The sequence below is a fragment of the Phyllobates terribilis genome, unplaced genomic scaffold, assembly GCF_046119375.1.
Source record: "Phyllobates terribilis strain yellow unplaced genomic scaffold, ASM4611937v1 Scaffold_3__8_contigs__length_932513732, whole genome shotgun sequence".
NCBI lineage: Eukaryota > Metazoa > Chordata > Amphibia > Anura > Dendrobatidae > Phyllobates > Phyllobates terribilis.
Window position 1 is genome coordinate 684,491,579 of NW_027362763.1, and position 24,981 is coordinate 684,516,559.

The window sequence follows — 24,981 nt, forward strand, 5'->3', positions numbered from 1 at the left end:
CAGAGAGGTCACGTGACGGTCCATTCGCCAACAGCCTTCTGGGTTTTGTAGTCTTTCGCACTGATATGATTGTTATGGGATTTTCCTCCCAGTGTAATCACTCCCTGTGGGAACAATGGCTGGAAATGACTCTGTGATATAGAATGAGACTAAATCTCATCCAAGTCCTGCAGAGAAGAGCTGACGGTGGTCGGGATGTGGAGTTCCCTGCCGGACACTGTGATAGCTGCACGGAATCTCCATCTTTTCCTCTAGGGCTTGTTCACACCTTGTGTTTTACAGCACCAGCAAAGTGAATGAGAATCCTGGGTCTCGTGCACACGCTGCTTATATTTTTCCTTGCAGATTTCATATCTGCAGCATCAATTCAGCCTTCATGCAGCGCTTATTCTAATGAATGGGAAACTATATATATATTATGCAGCGGTTTTCCTGCAAAGAGACACATTTTTTATGCAGAAATATCTGCTGCAAATACTGAACATGTGCACAATGCCCTAAGTCGACAAAACCATAAGGGCAGAGAAGCTGCAGCCATTAACATCCATGAACTGGCTGCGCGGGGTCTCATTCACTAGACGTTTGGTAACCGGTTCTGTAAGACCCCAATGAGGCTGCGGCTCTGAGGCCATGGAGAAGAGATGGGTGTGATGAGAGGGACGGACACACTGGGGTCTGCATGTACTTAGGAATCTACTCTAGGCTCTGCATTTAGGGATCTAATCAGGGTCTGCATTTATTTAGGGATCTAATCGGGGTCTGCATTTATTTAGGAATCTACTCTGGGGTCTGCATTTATTTAGGGATCTAATCGGGGTCTGCATGAACTTAGGAATCTACTCTAGGCTCTGCATTTATTTAGGGATCTAATCGGGGTCTGCATTTATTTAGGAATCTACTCTGGGGTCTGCATTTATTTAGGAATCTACTCTGGGGTCTGCATTTATTCAGGGATCTACACTTATTTACGAATCTACTCTGGGTCTGCATTTATTTAGGGATCAACTCGGGGAGGTCTCCATTTATTTAGGGATCTACTCTGGGGTCTGTATTTATTTATGTATCTACTTAGGTCTGCATTTAGGGATCTATTTTGGGATCTGAATTTATTTAGGGATCTACTCTAGGTTCTGCATTTATTTAGGGATCTATTTTGGGATCTGAATTTATTTAGGGATCTACTCTGGGTCTGCATTTATTTAGGGATCTAATCGGGGTCTGCATTTATTTAGGGATCTACTAAGGGGTCTGCATTTATTTAGGGATCTACTTGAGGTATGCATTTATTTAGTAATCTACTCGGGGGGTCTGAATTTATTTAGGGATCTAGTATGGTTTCTGAATTTATTTAGGGGTCTCCATTTATTTAGGGATCTAATCGGGTTTCTGCATTTATTTAGGGCTGTACTTGGGGTCTGTATTTATATAGGGATCGGCTTTTACTTAGGGGCCCGGTAGCTGCATTCATTTTGAAATCTACTCTGGGATCTGCATTTATTTTATTTACCTACTCGGTGGGGTTCTCCATTTATTTAGGGATCTATTCTGGTTTCTACATTTAGGAATCTACTCATGGTTCTGCATTTATTTAGGGATCTGCATTTACTTAGGGTTCTGGGATCTGCACTTATTTAGGAGTCTACTCTGGGATCTGCATTTATTTTATTTACTTGGGGGGTCTGCATATATTTAAGGATCTACTCAGGGTTTGTATTTATTTAGGGATTTGTATTTATTTAGGGTTTGGGAGCTGCATTTATTTATGGGCCTACTAAGGGTCTGTATTTATTTAGGATCTACTCTGGTTTCTGAATTTATTTAGGGATCTACTCATTGGTTGTATTTGGGATCCACTCAGGGTCCTGCATCTACTTAGGGTTCTGGGAGCTGCATTTATTTATTGATCTACTCAGGGTCTTTAAGGAACCTACTCTGGTGTCTGCATTTATTTAGGGACCTGAATTTACGTAGGGGTAGGGGCGGGAGCTGTATTTAGGGATCTACTCGGGGGGGGGGGGGTTGCATTTATTTAGGGATCTACTTAGAGTCTGGATTTACTTAGGGGTCTGGGAGCTGCATTTATATAGGAATCTACTGGGGGATCTGGAATTATTCAGGGGTGTGAGGGACCAATGAGAACATATTTTTCGGTAAAGTGATCTATAATGACTTGTAATTTTTACTTATGAAATAAATTAATTAGTAGATTTTCTACCGCAGATGATTTTTCTTCCAGCTCCCAGTGCTGATGAGGCGAAGAGACCCTGACGTAGGTTCTCAGACTTTGGGCCGTACATGCAGCAGTGCGACAGATGCGATATGAGCATTAGTGATATATTCCTGGAATGTAGGACAGGACCTATTAGCCCATGATGTTGCGGCCATGTCGCCCTTCATTCTTTACATGTAAACATGTACCACATTGTGGGCTAATAGCTCCTGTCCTACATTCCAGGAATATGTGGCCATTGCTGCCAATGGGGGGGGGGGTCACTCACATGTATAGAGTGATCTCATTGACTTCTATGGAAGCTGCAGATACAGTTGTGCTCAAAAGTTTACATACCCCGGCAGAACTTTTGCTTTCTTGGCCTTGTTTCACAGAATATGAATGATAACAAAAACCCTTTTTCTCCACTCCACTTATTGGTTGGGTGAAGCCATTTATTGTCAGACTACTGTGTTTTCTCTTTTTAAATCTTAATGACAACCAAAAATATCCAAATGACCCTGATCAAAAGTTCACATACCCTGGTGATTTTGGCCTGATAACATGCACAGAATTGGACACAAATGGGTTTGAATGGCTACTAAAGGTAACATCCTCACCAGTGACCTGTTTGCTTATAATCAGTGTGTGTGCATAAAAGCTGAGTGAGTTTCTGGGATCTAGACAGACTTTTGCATCTTTCATCCAGCCACTGACGATTCGGGATTTTGAGTTATGGGGAAAGCAAAAGAATTGTCAACGGATCTATGGGAAAAGGTAGTTGAACTGTATAACACAGGAAAGGGATACAAAAGATATCCAAGGAATTGATAATGCCATTCAGCAGCGTTCAAACTGTGATTAACAAATGGAAAATCAGGGGCTCTGTAAAAACCAAACCATGGTCAGGTAGACCAACAAAAATTTCGGCCACAACTGCCAGGAAAATTGATCGGGATGCAAAGAAAAACCCCAAAATAACATCAACTGAAATTCAGAACTCTCTGAAAACTAGCGGTGTGGCTGTTTCAAGATGCACAACAAGGAGGCACTTGAAGAAAAATGGGCTGCATGGTCAAGTCGCCAGAAGAAAGCCATTACTGCGCAAATGCCACAAAGTATCTCGCCTACAATACGCCAAACAGCACAGAGACAATCCTCAAAACTTCTGGAGCAAGGTAATTTGGAGTGATGAGACCAAAATTTTACTTTTTGGCCACAACCGTAAACATTACATTTGGAGAGAGGTCAAGAAGGCCTATGATGAAAGGAACACCATTCCTACAGTAAAGCACGGAGGTGGATCGCTGATGTTTTGGGGATGTGTGAGCTACAAAGGCACAGGAAACTTGGTAAAAGTTGAAGGAAAGATTAATGCAGCACGTTATCAGCAAATACTGGAGGCAAATTTGCACTCATCAGCCCGGAAGCTGCGCATGGGACGTACTTGGTTCCAACATGACAACGACCCAAAACACAAGGCCCAGTCGACCTGTCATTGACTACAGCAGAACAAAGGGAAGGTTCTGGAGTGGCCATCTCAGTCTCCTGACCTCAATATCATTGAGCCACTCTGGGGAGATCTCAAGTGCACAGTTCATGCTAGACAGCCCAGGAATTTACAGGAACTGGAGGCTTTTTGCCAAGAAAAATGAGCAGCTTTACCATCTGAGAAAATAAAGAACCTCATCCACAACTACCACAAAATACTTCAACTGTCATTGATGTTAGAGGGGGCAATACATGGTATTAAGAACTGGGGTATGTGAACTTTTGATCAGGGTGATTTGGATGTTTTTGGTTGTCATTAAGATTTAAAAAGAGAAAACACAGTAGTTTGACAATAAATGGCTTCACCCAAACAATAACCATGAGTGGAGAAAAAGTTTTTTGTTATCATTGATATTCTCTGAAACAAGGCCAAGAAAGGAAAAATTCTGCCGGGGTATGTAAACTTTTGAGCAGAACTGTATTTGGTGCAGTGAGATCCCTCTAGTGGCGGCTGCCTGTAGCTATGGTACAGGATTGTCTGCAGTGACAGCACCTGGTGAACCCCGGGGCCCATGTTGCCTGTGGGGGGCCAACTATGGTCAAATTTAGATTTGAAAAATGTTCCACCCGAAGTAATGAAATAACAGGATATTTAACTCATATGGTGAGCGACAAAAAGAAAAATCAAAAAGACAGAATTGCTGTTTTATGGAAAAAAAAGAATAAAAATAGATCAGAAAGTCATATTGATGCAAAAATCTACCGACCAGAAAGTATAAAAGTTATTGTGCCTAGAAAGTGAGAAGGAAAAATGTAAAGAGGAGCAGCGCCGTCACCGGGGGCTGTCACCAGGGGCCATCAGTAGGGGCCGTCATCAAGGGCTGACACCAGGGGCCGTCACTAGGGGCCGACACCATGGGGCTGCACACACCTGGAAAGAATTCTAGACTAATCAGGAGATGTGCAAACTAGGAAGAAACTTGTTTCTCAAAGTAACCAATCAAAACCTTCCTTTCATTTTCAAAAGCCTTTTGAAAAAAATGCAAGCAGCCACCTAATTGGAGAACTCTTCTAATCTCCCTATACCCTTCCCCCACAGAATCTTACACATCACCTCATACCACACTGTCTTCCTCATCCATATAATCCTCTTTCCCTCCCTAAATTTTTAGTTTTTTAATCCCATCCAGGAACCATAACATTGAAGTCACGTGATCGTGACGTCTTCAAACGCCTTCGAAAAATGGTTCCCAGCGAGTCGGCTTCCGTAATGTGCTGTGTCACGTGATGACGCTCTCACAAGGGGTCATATGAAAGAACTCCGTGTCCCAGCGTGCCCCGCGGCGGCCCAGGTCACGTGCACAGATGAGGGCGCGGCGGATTGGTGATTTGTGCGGAGAGTGCTGGCGGCGGCAGGATGGAGGCCGCGCTCTTCATCTTCTCCCTCATTGATTGCTGCGCACTCATCTTCCTGGCCGTCTACTTTGTATCCTTTGTCCGTTTCCGTTCCTCGGGACTCCGGGGCGCCGCCATTTTATTCTGAGAGGTGGGCAGGGTGACTGCCGGCAGTGAGGGGGTTACACGCAGGGAGGCGATGATGGGGGTCGTCCTTCTTGTGTCTTCACTGTATGTCTTGTATCACTTATGTGTCTGCCAACCTTAAAGGGGATGTCTAGAATCATGTGACCAAACGTTAACGGGCTTTTCTGTGTTCTTGGCTAATATAGGGTTAAACTTTGTAACCGTCTGATACAGTGTTACGAACCCTGAGTGCAGGAGAGATCTACAGCCCTGTGCTGGGGGAGCAGCCGCCTGACAGTCCCAAGCCGCTGATCTCCTGGTGGAGCGAAGCGCAGGGACCCCCGACCTCTGTGCCCACAAAGCTGAAGCTACAATTGTCCACAATGCCTTGTGCTGATGATAATCTCCCATCACTGGAGCTGAGGGTCGACGGCCGCCCCCTGATAACAGCCCATAGTATTATTCCCCCTCCACCATCTGCACAGCGGCACAAACCAGTCAGGGGGTAACGTCCTCCTGGAATCACCAAACACAGATAGAGAAGTGTGATCCGTCACTACACAGAACAATTCTCCAGAGTCAACTGGTGGCGGCTTTACACCACTCCATCCGACGCTCAGCATTGTGCTTGGTGATGTACGACTGCATGCAGCTGCTCGGCCATGAAGTTCCCAGCAGGGGCGCAGTGTTTGCATCAGAGGAGGGCTGGGGTCAGCAGAGCAGTGGGGACTTTTCTGCTATTCAGCACTCGCCCCCCCCCCCCCCTCTGTAACGTTACAGGGTCTCTGCTGCGGTTTCTTCCACTTCTCAGTAATATCACTCACAGGTGATGGAAGATTCAGGACGAAAAAATGTCATGGATGGACTTGTTACCGCAGTGGCTCCTATTACAGGACCGCGCTGGTATCAGAGAGCTCTGCACCACCAGCCAATGTCACATGGTAGTAACGGCAGACTGCATGATGGAGATCGGGGTTTCTGCTCTTACAGATCAATGTTGTGACTTGTTGGCTCAGACTCCTGCTGTGATTCTTCTCTTCCCTGATGACTCCTCTACGGTTGTGCACATGTTGGTGCACTATCGCTGTCCTGTCACCGCTGCGTCTTGCATAACACTCTGTACTTTGCACATATCGGCCACATAATATTGTCCTTATCACTGGGTCCCAGATAATTACCCTGTCAGACTTAGAATGTGACTACATCAATGCCCGATCCTGCTGCTCCAAGCTCAATAAGGTCTGTGTTTTATCTATTTGTTTCTACTTCATTGTCTGATTGCAATATGTGTTATCGGGGTTATTACAGCTTACTGAAAGGAATTTGTTTTGTTCGTACATTATATATTCTGCACTATTCTTCAGAGCTGCACTCACTATCAGTACAGGATCAGTAATGTAATGTATGTACACAGTGACTGACTGCACCAGCAGAATAGTGAGTGCAGCTCTGGAGTATAATACAGGATGTAACTCAGGATCAGTAATGTATGTACACAGTGACTGCACCAGCAGAATAGTGAGTGCAGCTCTGGAGTATAATACAGGAGGTAACTCAGGATCAGTAATGTATGTACACAGTGACAGCTCTGGAGCCAGTTTCACACAAGGTTTATTGGTTATGTACATTTTGTGCCCATTTAAGGCCACAATTCTGTTTGTGGGTTTAATACCTCGAAGTAGCAAAATTATTTTTGAATCTTGTTTGCAAATGAATGACAGCCGAGATCTTTAAACTGGTGGAGAATTAACATAGAAATTATTTTAGAAAATGTTATGACCTCAAATTGTAGAAGAAGAAAATGTCTTTTTATCTAAGTGAAATCCTTTGAGAAGCAACAGGTTGGTTGTTGGATGTGACGTTGGTGGCAATCTGTGCTGCTTGTACTACAACTCCCAACATGCATCAGCTGGAGGGAGAGGAGAGTGTGAAGAATGATGTCTTATTGCTGTGTAGTGTCCATATTGACCCCCGGCACTTATTTCCCGGCAGTGGGTGGTCCCGGAGCTCGTCGGTCACACTCTGGTGTCTGTATTAATGCTCGTGTCCTTGCACTGGTTCATCTTCCTATTAAATTTACCTGTGGCCGTGTGGAACATTTACCGGTGAGTACGCCCGTGATAGGGGGATAGCTACACCGGACAGTACTCCTGTACAATGTTAAAGTGCTGACTACAATGCTGAATCTTAGTCTACTCTACCTCTTTCTCTCTTCTCCTCGCTCCCTTCCCCTTTTCCATAGACTTCAATAGGCAGCTGTAATCTGATTCCTCAGTGAGCTGGCAGTCTGACTTGTTTTGAGCAGGAGGGATTTTTGTGCTATCGAGTAAACGATGTTCAGGAGGCGGGAGGGGAGTAGAAGTGGCTCTTAAGGCTATGTGCCCACGATGCAGAAATGAAGCAGAAGATTTCTGCAGCATTTCTGCATCTCCCTGGCAGAAAAAAACGCATGCAGATTGTGCATGCGTTTTTCCTGCAGAATACATGCGGATTCACATGCGTTTCTGCATGCAGATTGACAAGCGCTTTCCAGGCGATAGCATCACTTGGAAAGTGCTTGACAACTAGGTCACACTGTATAAATCCATGCAAACGGCATGGATTTATACAGTGTGAACCGTAAAAATTAAAACAAAGCTATACTCACCCCGAGGCCCCGGCATGGCTGCAGCGCTCGTTACTGTCTGGTTCCTGGCTGCCGGCATCTCGCGAGACAGAGCGGTGAAGGGCCTGCGGTCACATGACTGTGACGTCACTGCAGGTCCTCAAGCGATGCCGGCATTCAGAGACAAGCCGCCGGACAGGTGAATATAAACTTTATTTGTTATTTTATTCTTTTTTTACAGATACAATGGTACCCAGGTCTGGATGAGAGTCTCCTCTCCTCCAGAACTGGGTACCATCCGCACATAGAGACGCATAGAAGCCGCTTGTACAAATGTACAGTCGCGGTTTCTGTGCGTCTCAATGCAAGTCAATGGCGGGAGTTCCGCTGCGCTTCCGCAAAATTAAATGACATGCTGCGGATTTTTGTACGCAGCATAAACGCTGCGGAAAAATCCGCAGCATGTGCATAGAACATGCGGAATCCCCTTGGGGACCATGGGGTGCGGATTACCTAGCGTTTTACAAGCGTTTCCGCTGTGGAAATTCCACAGCATAAACGCTTGAAAAACGCTACGTGGGCACACAGCCTAAGTGGAGAAAGAGGCAGATTTCTCTGATAGGTTGTATTACAAAGTTTCCTTTCAATGTTTTTTATTAAATGTAAATCTATACAAAGGGAAGGAAAGGGGGGTGGGAAGTTAAGGAGAATTTATTGGGGGGGAATAAGGTAAGGAAGGTGGGAAAGGAAAGAAAGGAGAACTGAGATTATATATCAAGTCCAAAGTTTGAAACAAAGAATACAAATAAACAATAGAATAACATTGAACATTCACAGTAAAAACACTAATGTAGGTGTAACATTCACAACTAAAGCAACTTAGTGCCACTTAAGATATTACAAAGTTTTTTATATATTATTGTTTGATGCAATGTTTGTTGAACTTGAAGCCTTTTAACCCCTTAAGGACCGAGCCACTTTGTAGGTTAATGACCAGGCCTAGTTTTTGAATTCTGACCACTGTCACTTTGAGGTAATAACTCTGGAACGCTTCAACGGATCCCCCTGATTTTGAGATGTCACACAAAATAGTTAACCCCTTAATGACCGGAGCATTTTCCGTTTTTTTTTTCCCGTTTTCATTTTTTGCTCCCCTTCTTCCCATAGCCTTTTTATTTTTCGGTCAATATGGCCATGTGAGGGCTTACTTTTTGCGGGACAAGTTGTGCTTTTAAATGCCATCACTGGTTTTACCATTTTGTGCACTGGAAAAGGGGGAAAAAAATTCCCAGTACGGTAAAATTGCATAAAAATGCAATTCCATGGTGGTTTTTTTTTTTTTTGACCTGCCATTCTTATTTTCCAGGTCAATACGAGTTCGTAGACACCAAACATGTACAAGTTCTTTTTTATTTAAGTGGTGAAAAAAATATCCAAAATTTACTAAAAAAAAAAGGCACCATTTTCCGAGACCCGTAGCTTCTCCATTTTTTGGGATCTGGGGCCGGGTGAGGGCTTAGTTTGTGCGTGTCGAGCTGACGTTTTTATTAATATTATTTTGGGGTAGATCCGATGTTTTGATCGCCCGTTATTGCATTTTATTTCAATGTTGCGACGACCAAAAAAAACGTAATTCTGGCGTTTAGAATTCTTTTCTCGTTATGCCGTTTACCAATTGGATTAATTCTTTTTTTTATATTGATCAAGCGATTCTGAACTCGGTGATACCAAATATGTGTATGTGGGTGGTTTTTATTTTATTTTGAATGGGGCGAAAGGGGGGTGATTTAAACTTTAATATTTTTTAAAAAATGTTTTCATATTTTTCAAAATATTTTTTCTCTACTTTCTGCTTGCTTCAATAGTCTCCATGGGAGACTAGAAGCTGCAGATGTCTGATCGCCTCTGTTATACAGAGGCGATGAGCAGATCACCTCTGTGTAGCAGAAATGCTCATGTGCTATGAGCGCCGATCACTAGGTGGCGCTCATACCAAGAGAGACATGACAACCACAGGGGTCTGCTGCAGACCCCGGGTTGTCATGCCCATGGTTCGGTGACCCGCAATCACCGATGGGCGGGGCTAATGCCGCGCTTCCGGTGCGGCGCTGTTAAATGCCGCTGTCAGAGATTGACAGCGGCATTTAACTGGTTAACAGCCGCGGGTGGATCTCGATTCTACCCGCGGCCGTTGCGGGCACATGTCAGCTGTAAGAATCAGCTGACATGTGCCCGGTTCAGTGCGGGCTCAACGCCGGAGCCCGTGCTGAACCGGGGGTGATGGCCTGGGGCGTACTAATACGCCCCAGGTCAGTAAGGGGTTTATAAATAACTACTTTACATCAGCACAATTTTGGAACCCAAATTTTTTCTTTGTTCGGAAGTTATAAGGGTTAAAGGTTGACCAGCGATTTCTCATTTTTCCAACAAAATTTACAAACCCATTTTTTTTTTTAGGGACCACATCACATTTGAAGTGACTTTGAGGGGCCTTTATAACAGAAAATACCCAGAAGTGACATCATTCCAAAAACTGCCCCCCTCAAGGTGCTCAAAACCACATTCAAGAAGTTTATTAACCCTTCAGGTGCTTCACAGAAACTGAAGCAATGAGGAAGAATAAAATTAACAAATGTAACTTTTATTTCTCCAATAACCCCCCACGACAGCACCAAAGGAGGATGTGACCCCACCATAATAGGGACAGGAAACACAAAGAGGTCAAATAGCCCCTCCCTCTAGTGTTTTTCTTGTCCCTATTGGGATGAAGAGGTCATCCAGGGTGCTCTGTGCCGGCGGCAGACACCCAGCATACCTTTAAGCCGGGTAGCTGGGACCGGGCAGTTTTCCTCCTCCTCCCCTTATGCTGCTCCCGTCTCCTCCGGGACTCGGGACCCCCATCGCCACCAAGTTCGCGCCTGCGGGTAAGGTCCGGTGGGTGTCGGGCTGGAGGCCTCCTCGAGCTCTCCAGCCCAGCTCCTCCCCCCTCTCAAGGCTGCCTCCGGTGGTCTCCATAGTGGAGAGACGCGCGCTGGATCCCGGAAGTGACGCAGACCTCTGATGACGTCACTTCCGGTGTGCGTTCCACTCTGGAACGCAGTAACCTGAAAACGGCCGGAAAGTGACGTGGGACGCCGAAACAGAGTCCCTTAGGTCACTTCCGGTCCTTTTAGGGACATCCTCTGGGCACAAAAAAAAAATATATATATAAATAAATCAAATAATCCCGTAGGTGATCGCAGGTGTTCCTGCTTCACCAATTGGACCAAGGGGGAGGAGCCTTCCCACCCCCCTCCCCAGGGAAAGAGGGAGAGCGCTGAGTCCAGTCGCCTATATAAGAGCCCTGGAGAGAAGACATCTAAGGTAGGACCCAATCCGTTTTTGTATTTTTATACACTGGATGCCCAGGAATCTATCTTCTCCATGTCTGCAGAGCCCAGCGCAATTCCAGTCCCAGTAAGTCTGGCACTGGGGGTCCTTTCCCAGGTGCAGGTTAGAATTGATACATTACACTGTGTTCCAAATTATTATGCAAATAATATTTTCTCAGATTTTCCCAAATTACCTATATGAATTGCAGTCATTGTAATTTTCCAGTCAAATAACTATTAGAGTACAATTGAAAGGTTTTTGTGCAAACTGCCTATGATAACAGTATATTTTTAAAAAAATAAAAAACTCAAACTGCACTCAAAATGCATGTTCCAAATTATTATGCACAGCAGAGTTTTCAACCTTTTCATTTTAATAAAGAACATAAAAATGGTCATTTTTGAAATTCTAAGCATTAGCAGGTTATTACAAACTGAAATCAAACAGTTTTCAACTCAAAACTTTATTCTAGGTGATGTTACATTTGCACGTAGGACCGCTTGTTCGAAAGGAGCTTCTGAACTCTCTCGTCCATTGAATTTGTCAGGTTTTGGATGGTTTCTGCTTCAATTGTTTTGCATGAGGACAGAATACCCTCCCAGAGCTGTTGCTTAGATGTGAACTGCCTCCCGCCATCATAGACACTCCTTTTGATGATGCTCCAGTGGTTCTCAATGGGGTTGAGGTCAGGGGAGCATGGGGGCCACACCATAAGTTTGTCCCCTTTTATGCCCATAGCAGCCAGAGATGCAGATGTGTTATGTGCAGCATGAGACGGGGCATTATCATGCATGAAAATGATCTTGCTGCGGAATGCACTGTTCTTCTACTTGAACCATGGAAGGAAGTGCTGCTTGAGAAACTCAACATACATTATGGTGTTCATCTTTACCCCTTCAGGGATCCTAAAAGGGCCGACAATCTCTCTCCCCATGATTCCAGCCCAAAACATTACTCCACCTCCTCCTTGTTGGCGCCGTAGCCGTGTTTGCATGGGGTGTCCATCAACCAGCCATCCTCCACTCCATCCATCTGGACCATCGAGATCATTTCATGCATGATAATGCCCCGTCTCATGCTGCACATAACACATCTGCATCTCTGGCTGCTATGGGCATAAAAGGGGACAAACTTATGGTGTGGCACCCATGCTCCCCTGACCTCAACCCCATTGAGAACCTCTGGAGCATCATCAAAAGGAGTGTCTATGATGGCGGGAGGCAGTTCACATCTAAGCAACAGCTCTGGGAGGGTATTCTGTCCTCATGCAAAACAAAGCAGAAACCATTCAAAACCTGACAAATTCAATGGACGAGAGAGTTCAGAAGTTCCTTACGAACAAGGGGTCCTATGTGCAAATGTAACATCACCTAGAATAAAGTTTTGAGTTGAAAACTGTTTGATTTCAGTTTGTAATAACCTGCTAATGCTTAGAATTTCAAAAATGACCATTTTTTTGTTCTTTATTAAAATGAAAAGGTTGAAAACTCTGCTGTGCATAATAATTTGGAACATGCATTTTGAGTGCAGTTTGTGTTTTTTATTTTTTAAAAAATATACTGTTATCATAGGCAGTTTGTACAAAAACCTTTCAATTGTACTCTAATAGTTATTTGACTGGAAAATTACAATGACTGCAATTCATATAGGTAATTTGGGAAAATCTGAGAATATTATTTGCATAATAATTTGGAACACAGTGTAAATTACCCTTCTCCCTCTTTTTTAGGGGGACAAGGATCCTGCACCAGGAAATAAATCTAGCCAGAAGTGTGCTATATGTTCAAATAAACTATCTTCTTCAAACAAAAAATATTTATGCCAGAAATGCACGGAGAAAATTATTAGGGAAGAGCAGCCATCCCTCATAGACGAGATCAAGGGGATAGTCCGTCAGGAGGTTCAGTCTTCATTGGCCTCCTTTTCCCGATCCACTTCTGATTCGCCTCCAAAGGCTAAAAAGAGGAAGATTTCCCTGGAAGAAAAAAGAGACTCTGACTCCCAGGACGAAATATCCTTTCCAGAAGACCTTATAGAGGAAGGTGAACTTAGCCCAGCAGAGGAAGGTCTGGGAAATAAGAAATATTATTTCTCAATGGAATTTATGGAAGACCTCCTCTCAGCAGTAAGAAGAACGATGGAAGTGGAAGAAGAGAAGCCCACTAAATCAGTCCAGGAAGAGATGTTCAGTGGTCTACGCTCAAAGAAAAAGATGGTGTTCCCGATACATAAAGTCATTCAGGATCTAATCCTGGACGAATGGGAAAATCCTGAAAGATGACTAAATACACCAGCAGAATTGAAGGACAAGTTTCCGGTAGATGAAGAAACCTCAAAATGTTGGACAGAGATACCGAAGGTTGATATTCAGGTGGCAAGAGTCGCTAAAAAGACATTATTGCCATTCGAGGATTCGTCGCAACTAAAGGATCCTCTGGACCGCAAGATGGACAGCCTCCTCAGAAAATCCTGGGAAACATCAGCAGTCCTTCTGAACACAAACGTAGTCTCCACGTGTGTTGCACGATCCATGTCAAGATGACTCAACCAGCTTGAAGAGCACCTAGCTATGGGCACATCCAGAGAGGAGATAAAAGCTTCCCTACCGTTACTGCAGAAGGCCACTGATTTCCTGGCGGATGCTTCAGCGGAATCTGTGAGGGTAACCGCCAGGGCAGCAGTCCTATCGAACTCCACAAGGCGAGCACTATGGCTGAAATCGTGGAGTGGTGACGTGGCTTCTAAAATAAAACTTTGTTCCATTCCCTTCAGGGGAGAATATATGTTTGGCCAGGCCCTCGACGACGTCCTGGAGAAGGCGGCTGATAAAAAGAAATCCCTGCCTGAACCCAGACACTACAGGAAGACCCCCTTTCGCCCCCCTCGGGAGCAGAATCCCCAGTACAAGGGGAAAGGGAAGTCCGGTCGATGGAGCTACCCCAAAGGGGGGAAAGATAGGAATATTTCTTTCCCAAAAGGACAGCGACAACAGAAGCGGTGATGCCAGAGCAGTGGGGGGACGAATCATGAGATACCTTCCCCAATGGCAAAAGATTTGCTCCACTCAATGGGTCTTAAAAACAATTCAAGAGGGGGTGAAGATCGAATTCTCCTCATATCCACCAAAGAAAGTGAGAATAACCTGTCTAGCCTCCCCGAGATTAAAAACCGCTCTGATGTCCGGCCTAAGAAACCTGTTATCATTGGGGGCTATTTCACCTGTCCCAAAAAACAGAAAGACACACAGGCCACTATTCACGCCAGTTTATGATAAGAAAACCAAACTGCACTTACAGAATAATAATAAATCTGAAACCCTTAAACCAATACATTATCTACCGAAAATTCAAAATGGAGTCCATCAGATCAGCAGTTCCCTTGATAGGACAAGGATATGTAATGGCAACCATCGACTTACAGGACGCATACTACTACGTCCCTATACATCCAACATACCGGAATTTCTAAAGTTTGCGGTGGTTCAAGAGGATCAAACGTTACATTTTCAATTCAACGTATTGCCGTTCAGAATATCCTCAGCACCAAGAATACTTACCAAAATTATGTCCGAGGTAGTGGCTTCTATAAGAAAGGAGAAAATCTGCATCATTCCCTACCTCGACGACTTCTTGCTAGTAAGTCCCTCGGGGGCATCACTCCAGGAAGATCTGCAAAGAACAATCCAAATCCTGACCACCCTAGGGTGGTTGATAAATCATCAAAAATCAGACCTGGTCCCTGCCACAGAAAAAACGTTTCTGGGTGTTCTACTAGACTCCGCCAGACAAACCTCCTTCCTACCAAAGGACAAGCAGATACTTTTGAGATCCAAGATATCGAAGCTGAAGACCCTGAACAAGGTGTCCCTAAGATTTGCCAGGTCAGCCCTCGGCTCCATGACAGCCTGCATGCATCCAATCAGTAGCCTGGGCTCAAGCTCACACCAGGGTATTGCAAACCCATATTTTCACACAGTGGGACAGATCCCCAGACTCCCTCAATAAGATCCCGATCCCTCATTATGTTAAAACATCCCTGTCATGGTGGCTCAGCCCAAGAAACCTATGAACAGGGGTTCCATGGTCTCAGTCCCCTCTGATAACAGTTACGGTAGACGCCTGCAAGACGGGATGGGGAGCCGTCGTCGCCCAAACCCCCTTCCAGGGGGTCTGGACAGAAGAGATCAGCAGGAGATCCTCCAACTTCCGCGAATTAAAGGCAGTGGAGGAGGCGCTCAAAACATTGGCTCCAATCATTGCGGGCAAACACGTAAAAGTCTATTCAGACAACATGACTACCGTAGCTCACCTGTCCCATCAAGGGAGTACAAGGTACGAGAATCTAAAAAGTATCTCAGCAAGAATATTCTTCTGGGCGGAAAGACATCTTCGTTCCTTATCAAGTCTGCACATAAAAGGCTTAGACAACATCCAGGCCGATTTTCTGAGCAGAAGGAATATCCATCCTGGGGCATGGGAACTGGACTCAGACATTTTCCACATGCTGACCAGACAATGGGGTCATCCAGAGGTGGACCTCTTTGCAAGACGCCAAAACACCAAGGCAGAAAAATCCTTCTCCCTACATCCGGACGACGTATGCCTGGGGATAGATGCATTCGCTCACCCGTGGCGTTTCCATCTAGCTTACGCTTTTCCCCCAATTCTATTGCTACCCAGGACCTTACAGAAAGTAAGGACTGAGGAGGTCAACGTAATCTTGATAGCCCCACTTTGGCCCAAAAGGAGTTGGTTCTGTGCACTGAACAGTCTAAGCATAGAAGGACCCCTCATTCTACCAGCAATCAAAAACCTTCTCCATCAGAGTCCAATACTCCATCCAGATCCAGAGAACCTTCATCTAGCGGCCTGGCTTCTGAGTTCACAATCCTAAAAGCCAAAGGACTCTTAGACCGAGTAATTCATACCCTACAAAGAAGTAGGAAACAAATAACAAACTCCATATACAGCAAGATATGGAAGACCTGCCTAATATGGTATAAACCAAATATGCCAGATCTTCGGCATCCTGACATGACCCAGATCTTGGATTTTCTACAGGAGGGGCTGGAAACTGGCCTTAGGCCCAACACCCTCAAGGTACAGATTGCAGCGCTGAGTGCCTATTTCGACCAAAGCCTAGCCGAACATCGATGGGTAAAAAGGTTCATGACAGCAGCTACTCGTCTGTGTCCCAGAATAATCAACCACGTTCCCTCCTGGGATCTTAATATCGTTCTTAAAGGTCTGACACTACCACCTTTTGAACCTTTAGCCTCAATAGAGCTGGATAAGTTAGCCTGGAAAACAACTTTTCTAGTAGCAATTACCGCTGCCAGGAGAGTGGGAGAAATCCAGGCCTTCTCAGTGAATTACCCGTATTTGAGAATCCTGGATGATAGGATTATTCTACAACTGGACCCATCTTTCTTGCCAAAAGTGGTCTCAGACTTTCATAGATCACAGGAGATAATTCTGCCCTCCTGTCAGAACCCAAAAAATAAAAGCGAAGAAGAATTCCATTCTTTGGACGTAAGACAGGTCGTTCTTCACTACCTCCAAAAGACAGAGGCCTGGAGGAAGGATCAGAACCTTCATTCAGCCATCTGGTCAAAACAGAGGAAAGAAAGTCTCCAAAAGTTACCATCTCTACTTGGATCAAGAAGGCAATTGTGGAGTCATATCAGATCCAGGATATCTCACCACCAGAAAAGCTGAAAGCACACTCTACTAGAGCCATGTCCGTCTCCTGGGCAGAGAAGGCTAACGCTTCCCTCGAGCAGATATGTAGAGCAGCTACATGGTCCTCGGTCCATACCTTCACCAAACATTACAAAGTTAATTTAATGTCCATTAAGGACTTGGCCTTTGGGCGGAAAGTGCTTCAGGCCATTGTCCCTCCCTAAGCATGAGTCTTTGGTACTCCTCCTTTGGTGCTGTCATGGGGGGTTATTGGAGAAAATAGAATTAGACTTACCGGTAATTCGGTTTCTAATAACCCTCCACGACAGCACTGGTAATTCCCTCCCAGACTTGGTTAGCCAATCATTTAATTTGAATAAGAATAAATATAATTTGAAGCATCCATACTTGTGTGGTCCTTTATAAAAACACTGGAGCGGGGATGAGGGAGGGGCTATTTGACCTCTGTGTTTCCTGTCCCTATTAGGGTGGGGTGACATCCTCCTTTGGTGCTGTCGTGGAGGGTTATTAGAAACCGAATTACCTTTAAGTCTAATTCTATTTTCACACAAAATTTAATTTAGACCCAAATTTTTTATTTTCACAAGGGTAACAGATAAAAATAGACCCCAAAATTTCTTGTGCAATTTCTCCTGAGCACGCCGATACCGTATGTGTGGGGGAAAACCACTGGTTGGGTGTACGGCAGGGCTCGGCAGGGAAGGAGCGCCATTTGACTTTTTGAATTAAAAATTTGCTGGAATAATTAGCAGACGCCATGTTGCGTTTAGAGAGCCCCTGATGTGCCTAAACAGTGGAAACCTCCCACAAGTGACACCATTTTGGAAACTAAACCCCACAAGGAACTTATCTCGATGTGTAGTGAGCACTTTGAACCCCCAGGTGCTTAACAGAAGTTTATAACGTAGAGCCGTGAAAATAAAAAAAATCTAACTTTTTCCGTATAAATCAACTTTTTGCCTCAATTTTTTATTTTCACAAGGGTAGCAGGAGAAAATGGACCCCAAAAGTTGTTGTGCAATTTCTCTTGAGTTTACTGATACCCCATACGTGGGGGAAAACCACTGTTTGAGCGCACGGCAGGGTTTGGAAGGGAAGGAGTAACTTTTGACTTCTTGAACGCAAAATCGGCTGGAATTGAGAGCGGACGCCGTGTCGCTTTTAGAGGACCCCCCCCCCCCACAAGTGACCTCATTTTGGAAACTAGACCCCTCAATGAACTTATCTACATGTGTGATGAGAACTTTGAACCCACAGGTGCTTCACAGAAGTTTATAATGTAGAGCCATGAAAATGAGAAAAATCTAACTTTTTCCACAAAAATTTTCTTTTAGCCCCAATTTTTTTTTTATTTTCACAAGGGTAACAGGAGAAAATGGACCTCTCATTTTGTTGTGCAATTTCTCCTGAGTGCGCCAATACCCTACATGTAATTGGGAACTACTTTTCAGGCACAGTGCAAAGGTAAGAAGGGAAGGAGCACCATATTGTAGTACAGATTTTACTGTTATGGTTTGCAGGTGCCATGACCCACTGGGAGATCCCCTGAGGTGCCATAACAGCAGAATTCCCCATAAGTGACTCCATTTTACAAACTACACCTCTCAATGAATTCATCTAGGGGTGCAGTGATCATACGGACACCAAGGGTGTGTCACAGAATTTTATACCATTGGACAGTGAGGAAAAATTAATTACATTTTTATTGCAAAAAAAAATTTTAACCCCAGATTTTACATTTTCAAATGGGAATAATACATAAAAATGTCACCAAAATTTGTCCCACAATTTCTGCTGAATGTGGCAATACCCCATATGTGGCTGTACAGTTCTGCTTAGCCGTACAGCGAGACTCTGGAGGGACGGAGCACTATTTGCCTCCTGGAGCACAGATTTTCCTAGAATAGTTTGCAGACTCCATATACAGAGCCCCTAAGTGCAAAAAGAGCAGAATCCCCCCTCAAGTGACCCCATTTTGGAAAGTAAACCCCGGCCAAACATGTGGATGCTAAATGTGGCTTAGGCACACTCTGGGGCTCAGAAGGGCGGGGGGGCTTTAGAATTTCGGAGCACAGAATTTGCTGAATTTCTTTTGGGGGGGGGGGGGGGGCGCGAAGGAGCCATTTCACTTTTCCAGAGCCTTTGTGCTACCTGTAACATGGAAGCCTCCTATATTTCCATTGACAGATGACGGACCTGAGTGGGGTTTTTGTGGATAGATTTGAAGCTTTTATTGGGAACAATTTGCATAACATTTTGGATCACATTTATCCTTCGCTCTACGCTGAGCACTTATTTTGGAGTTTCCATCCATCACGTCTGAGTGACGTGATTCAGGTGACACCCCCCCAGGGGATCCATTCACTATAATCAGGCAGCAGAGTTACTCTGGGCTCTGTGTGGCCTCTGTTCAGCGTTGTCCTTCTTTTTAGAGGTGCACAAAACTGCGGCCTACCACACTTATACACACCTAAAAAGACTCACACCACCGGATCACAGGTCAGACGGCGTCCAGTGTCGGCATCTGCCTTGTTATAGGGAATCTTCCTCCGGGACAGTCATGTAAGAGCTTGTTTTTTGTGGGATGTTTTTATTGGTACCATTTTGGGGCACATAACATTTTTTGATCACTTTCTATTCCAATTTTTGGGGAGGGAGAATGAACAAAAACTGCAATTCAGGAATTGTGTTTTTTTTTTTTTTTTTTTTTTTTTTTTTTTTTATGCCGTTCTGCGTGTGGTAAGATGGATAAGGCGGCTTTATCCTTCGGGTCAGTACGTTTACAGCGGTACCACATTTATAGTGTTTAAGGTTTTGCTGCTTTTACACAATAAAAAGTTTTATAGAAAAAATATTTTTTGCATCGCTTTATTCTGAGAGCTATAACTTTTTTATTTTTAGCTGATGGAGCTGTATGGCGGCTTGTTTTTTGCTGGACAAGATGAAGTTTTCAGCGGTACCAATTTCATTTATATTCATTTTTTTTTATCGCGTTTTATTCCACTTTTTTCCAGCGGTATGATGATAAAGCATTGTTTGCCTCGTTTTTTAAGGTTTTTTTTCACGGCGTTCACTGAAGGGGTTAACTAGTGTGACACTTTTATAGGTCGGGTCTTTCCAGACGCGGCGATGCCAAATATGTGTACTTTTTTTATCCATTTTTTTTTTTTTATTTTTATATATATATATATATAAAATTTATTTATTAGTGAATATTTTTATTTAAATTTTTTTTTTTTTTTTTTTTACTTGGTCCCTTTATGGGACTTTCACTTTTTTCTCTTTGATCGCAGGTATAATTCATTGCAATGCACTAGATTGCAGTGCATTATACCTTTAGCGAAAACTCCTGAGCCCATGCTGTGAGCATGGTGTCAGCAGCTTTCCGTAGCTTGGTGACCCAGGGGGTCGTCATGACGATCGGGCCCCGCAGTTACATCGTGGGGACGCCGAGCTGATGGCAGAGAGAGAATATAATGAGTCGTGTGAACACCTTTCACCATTTTTAATATTTATCCTTCTACATCTTAGTTTTTCAGATGCAGCGCTCCATATCCTGTGCTGGCGCACGATCAGCATCACTGATAATGTTTTAGGAGGAGCTCCGTGCAATGGGATTGTCAAGGGGTTATCACCGGCCGGGAAGGTCATGCAGAACCACCCGCTGTGATAACTCTCTGCTGCCCCCTAACGTCCGGACAATTTCATGATTGGCCGACGATTAACAAAGAAGGCCGCAGCCTGTTCGCACTACCAGGTCGGTTTTCAGAAAACTAACAGTGAGCGTATGGTATATACACCTCTGAATTCCAACACATGGAATATGTGTATATACCCCCCCTCCCCTGTACGATCACTGCTAACTCCCAAGATAATCCCTGACCACTCTCTTGCCACCACCAATTGTTTATACAGGCCGATTGGACGCCTGATAGGGAGCGTATGGCCAGTTACAGAACAAAAGGAACAGAACTATTAAATTTTATATTTAATCCAAAGGGAGGCAGTGTTTATAAAAAATAAAAAAATATGCAAATGATTTTACAAAGGGTATAAAACAATACAGTATATACAGTTACAGGAAAAAAAAGGAATTAACAAAAGAACTTACTACTCTGCTCGCACAGACGAGTTAACTTAGCCAAAGGAGAGCACTTCACTTGGGGACGTTCAGAGAATGGGCTTCATGCATACATGATATGTATCTCTCTACACGGACACAGATCATAATTCGGCTTGATCTTTTATCAGCCACTGAGTTACACCCACACCCCCCCGTTCCATGATGACCTCACGTGGGCAGGGTTGTGGGCTGTCCTTAGCCCTTCAGGATTTTATGAAGTCCCAATTTATGGGATAACTTCACTCCTGATGGTCACAGAAGTTCGAGATTGCCGCCATATTTTCCATCGGGATTTTACCTTTCCATAGATGGTAAACATGGCACAGCTGTTGTCAGTTATCTGGACACTCTGGATTTGTGGCTCATAGGCAGGGGTTACAGTTATGACAAATTATGCGTCTTCTTTCCCTGTTAGCCCTGGTGCTGAAAAATGTATGTCTCATTAATATATTAATATTGGATTTATACACCTTACAATATTCCATGTTTTCTTTCGGAGACATATGGCTGTTGCAGGTGCAACACTTCTCTTATCGGGACAAAGGTGTCAAGTGTAAATGTAAAATATTTCCCTTAAATAGACTATGTATTTCCTGCGAACAAAAGGTTTCTTCCACTTCTGTGTCTATTCGTCAACACATGCCTCTAGACAAAAAGGTCTTTTCAGACAAATTCTGAATTATTATTATTATTATTATTTATTATTATAGCGCCATTTATTCCATGGCGCTTTACATGTGATAGGGATATACATAACAAAAGCATTTACATAATCTTAACAAAACGAGTCAGCGACTGGTACAGGAGGAGCGAGGACCCTGCCCGCGAGGGCTCACAGTCTACAAAAGGCATCTTCTTTCAGTCATCTGGGCATCAAAAGGACTTCATGCATTTTAACTAAGATGGTTCACATCTAAGAGACTTAAGCCTGTCAGCTGTTGTGTGGTGCTGCATTATGTGTGACAGGAAAGAGGAGGGAGGGGGGAATTGAGTGACTTCAGAGATTGTTAATATTTTCTATGACAGGGATTCAGAAATTGTGTTCGGTCATCGGTGAGCTCCCCCTAGTGGTGGCAGCTGACTTTTATAATGTCACTCGATCTTTGCAGGAGATTTGGAGCTTTGTGTCAGAATTTTTGATATCAAAAATATATTAATTTATTTGTATGTTGTTTCTACTTTACAAGTAACTTTTTTTTTTTTTTACAACTTTTTTTTCCCCCACACAGGTTCATCATGGTGCCAAGTGGAAATTTGGGGGTCTTTGATCCAACAGAAATTCACAACCGGGGACAGCTAAAGTCTCACATGAAAGAGGCCATGATCAAACTAGGATTTCATCTACTGTGCTTCTTCATTTACCTGTACAGGTCAGTGGTCCGAGCTCCTGTATCCAGATTTCACAGGGTAAAGTTTCTCTGACATTGAAACGTAGGCCCACACCCCTCTTATATTTACATCATCGGCCGTGTCCCTGAATTTGATGCTGGCTCCAACGCTGAGCCTGCTTCTTTCTCTGCACATGACTGATCTGATCAGCTGTCATGTCCCTTTAAGAGCCGCGGGTGGATCCGAGATCCACCCACTGAGCTGTTAAATCCTGCTGTTGATCTCTGACAGTAGGATTTAACACGCGCCGACTGCCCATTGGTACCCCTGTCACGTGATCGCGGGGCACCGATGGGATGTCATGACAGCTGGGGGGGTCTGCAGAAAACCCCTGTGCCTGTCATTATGATCCTCCTGTGAACGCTGACTTGTGGCCGGCATTCATAGGAGATTGTGTTTTCTGCTATACACATTAGTACTGAAGCCCTTAAATAAAAAAGAACCTATACATGTTTGGTATCTGTATACTCGTACTGACCTGGAGGATCGTATTGCCAATTCAGTTTTACCTGATGGTGAACATGGTAAATAAAAAAAAAAAAAAAAAAAAAAACCTATTGTGGAATTGCACTTTTTTGCAATTTCACCGCACCTGGGACTTTTTTTCTTTCCTGTTTTCCAGTATACAATCTCGTAGAATGATTGATGTCGTTCAAAAGTACAACTCTTCCTGCAAAAAAACAAGCCCTCATATGTCTATGTAGGCAGAAAAAGAAAAACCTTATGGCTCTTGGAATAAAAGGAGGGAGAAACAGGAACAAAAATTAAGGAAAATGGCCCAGGGCTGAAAAAATTCTTAGAACTTCTTTTTAAATCCAGTGCGAATAGCGTGGTAGAGAGCACATGCTCACTGTTACCCCATTAACAGGAGATATGTGAGGGTCCCAGCGGTCACCCCCTGTGATCCTCCTTTTATAACCTATCCTATAGATAGCGGATGAAAGTAGTTTCCTTTTTAGTAGACACAAAAATGCTTAAAAAAAACGAAGGACCCGATTAATCGTCGCCTTTGCGATTGTTTTCTGTCTACATTTGCGCCTTTTTTTTATTTTTTGCCCCCAATTTATTATTCTATTTGCGCCTTTTTTGAAGTCTATTTTATGTACTCGCCTGTGTTTCTCTTTATTTTTTCTGCTTTGTGAGTTCTGCAATTCCAGAAGTTTTATATTTCTTTTGGGTGCGATTTTGGGCCCCAAAAAGGTGCAAAACAGAAAAAAAAAAAAACCTTTTTAACTTTGCATCAAATTCATGGATAGCGTGACCCATTTTCATGAATTTCATGCCAAAAATGGCAAGTAGTAACACAAGACAAAAAAGGAAAATGACTTAATAACCTGTAAATCATGAATCGGGGTTAAAGTGTCTAGAAATTGATGGCGTGAGCCTCCGTCCACCCCTAGGGACCACGAAGTGACACCGGCGCTGCATACACGGCCTTATATATGTGTGTATTCATATGCTGCCTCATTGAGGCCTCCAGCAGTACAATGCAGCAATCACCTCCCATGAAATCCTTACCTTTCTAGTGATGAGATGACTCTGTCCCAGGCTATACGGCAAAACCTACAAGTGAGCTGTAGTCCTGCGGTGCTTGTGTGCTTGCGCGCTTGCGCGCGCGCATATATACACATACACGCTGTACATTTACTAACCTCAGGACTGCAGCTCACTTGTAGGTTTTGCCGTACAGCTTGGGACAGGATATGCCAGGTCTTCTGGAGATTAAATCTTCACTTTAATTTTTTATTTGTCTTTTCAGTATGATTTTGGCCCTAATAAACAACTGAGATCCATCGACACAGAAATCAGTCTCGGACCTTCAAACCCATGAGGAGCTAGAAAGAACAAGAAGGGTTAATGAGATGTGGCACTTGATGAAGTTCGCAGTATTTTTTCTTATTAGAACTCCATAATTTTTTTTTTCTTTTTTTAACATATAAAAAAAATATTCTCCCAAAGAAATAGAAAATTCCTCGTTGTTTTTTTCGGAATCTGTGACAACTCCATGAGCCTCATGTATAAAACTTCACAAAAAATGAAGTTTCCTGAAGTAGCCAATCACAGTGCAGCTTTCATTGGTCTAGGACAGATGAAAAAAATGAAAGCCGTGATCAGACTGGTCGCTTTGGGCCTCTTCTCTTTTTTGCCTTGCATTTTTTTTTCTAAATCCTGTTGGCTACTTGCACTTTTTTTTTGTTCTTACCATTTTAATTTGGAGCGCTGAGAATAACATGGCCACCAGCATTCAAGGGGTCGAGGTTGCACTGGAAAATGACCGTCCGGGCCCAGAGATGTTTACACTAAACTTGTGACTCTCCGGTTGTTGCAAAAATGACAAAACTTTGCATGCTGGGACTTGTAGTATTGCGACAGCCGAAGAGCCATAGGTTGGCGATCAGTGGACTATGGAGTTGGTAAAGCAATAGAACAATGCTGCACTTTGTAAACTCGTTATTTTTTTTGGAGAGAATAATCTTGGAAGATTTCGGGGGTCTTAAGGTGATTTTGTACTGTTATTCTCGGATTGGGGTTGTATTTGCTTTCCATTAAAGTTGCCCTGTCCATGGGA

General features: G+C 43.7%; 1 protein-coding gene across 1 annotated transcript; it reads left to right on the plus strand.

The window, feature by feature from the left end:
- Window positions 1–5,030: 5,030 nt before the first annotated feature.
- On the plus strand, window positions 5,031–24,981 carry CNIH4 (cornichon family member 4). Its single transcript, XM_073671861.1, has 5 exons — window positions 5,031–5,186; window positions 6,392–6,460; window positions 7,214–7,326; window positions 22,253–22,393; window positions 24,172–24,981. The coding sequence occupies exons 1-5, from the start codon at window positions 5,118–5,120 to the stop codon at window positions 24,197–24,199; spliced, it is 420 nt and encodes a 139-aa protein (XP_073527962.1). The 5' UTR covers window positions 5,031–5,117; the 3' UTR covers window positions 24,200–24,981.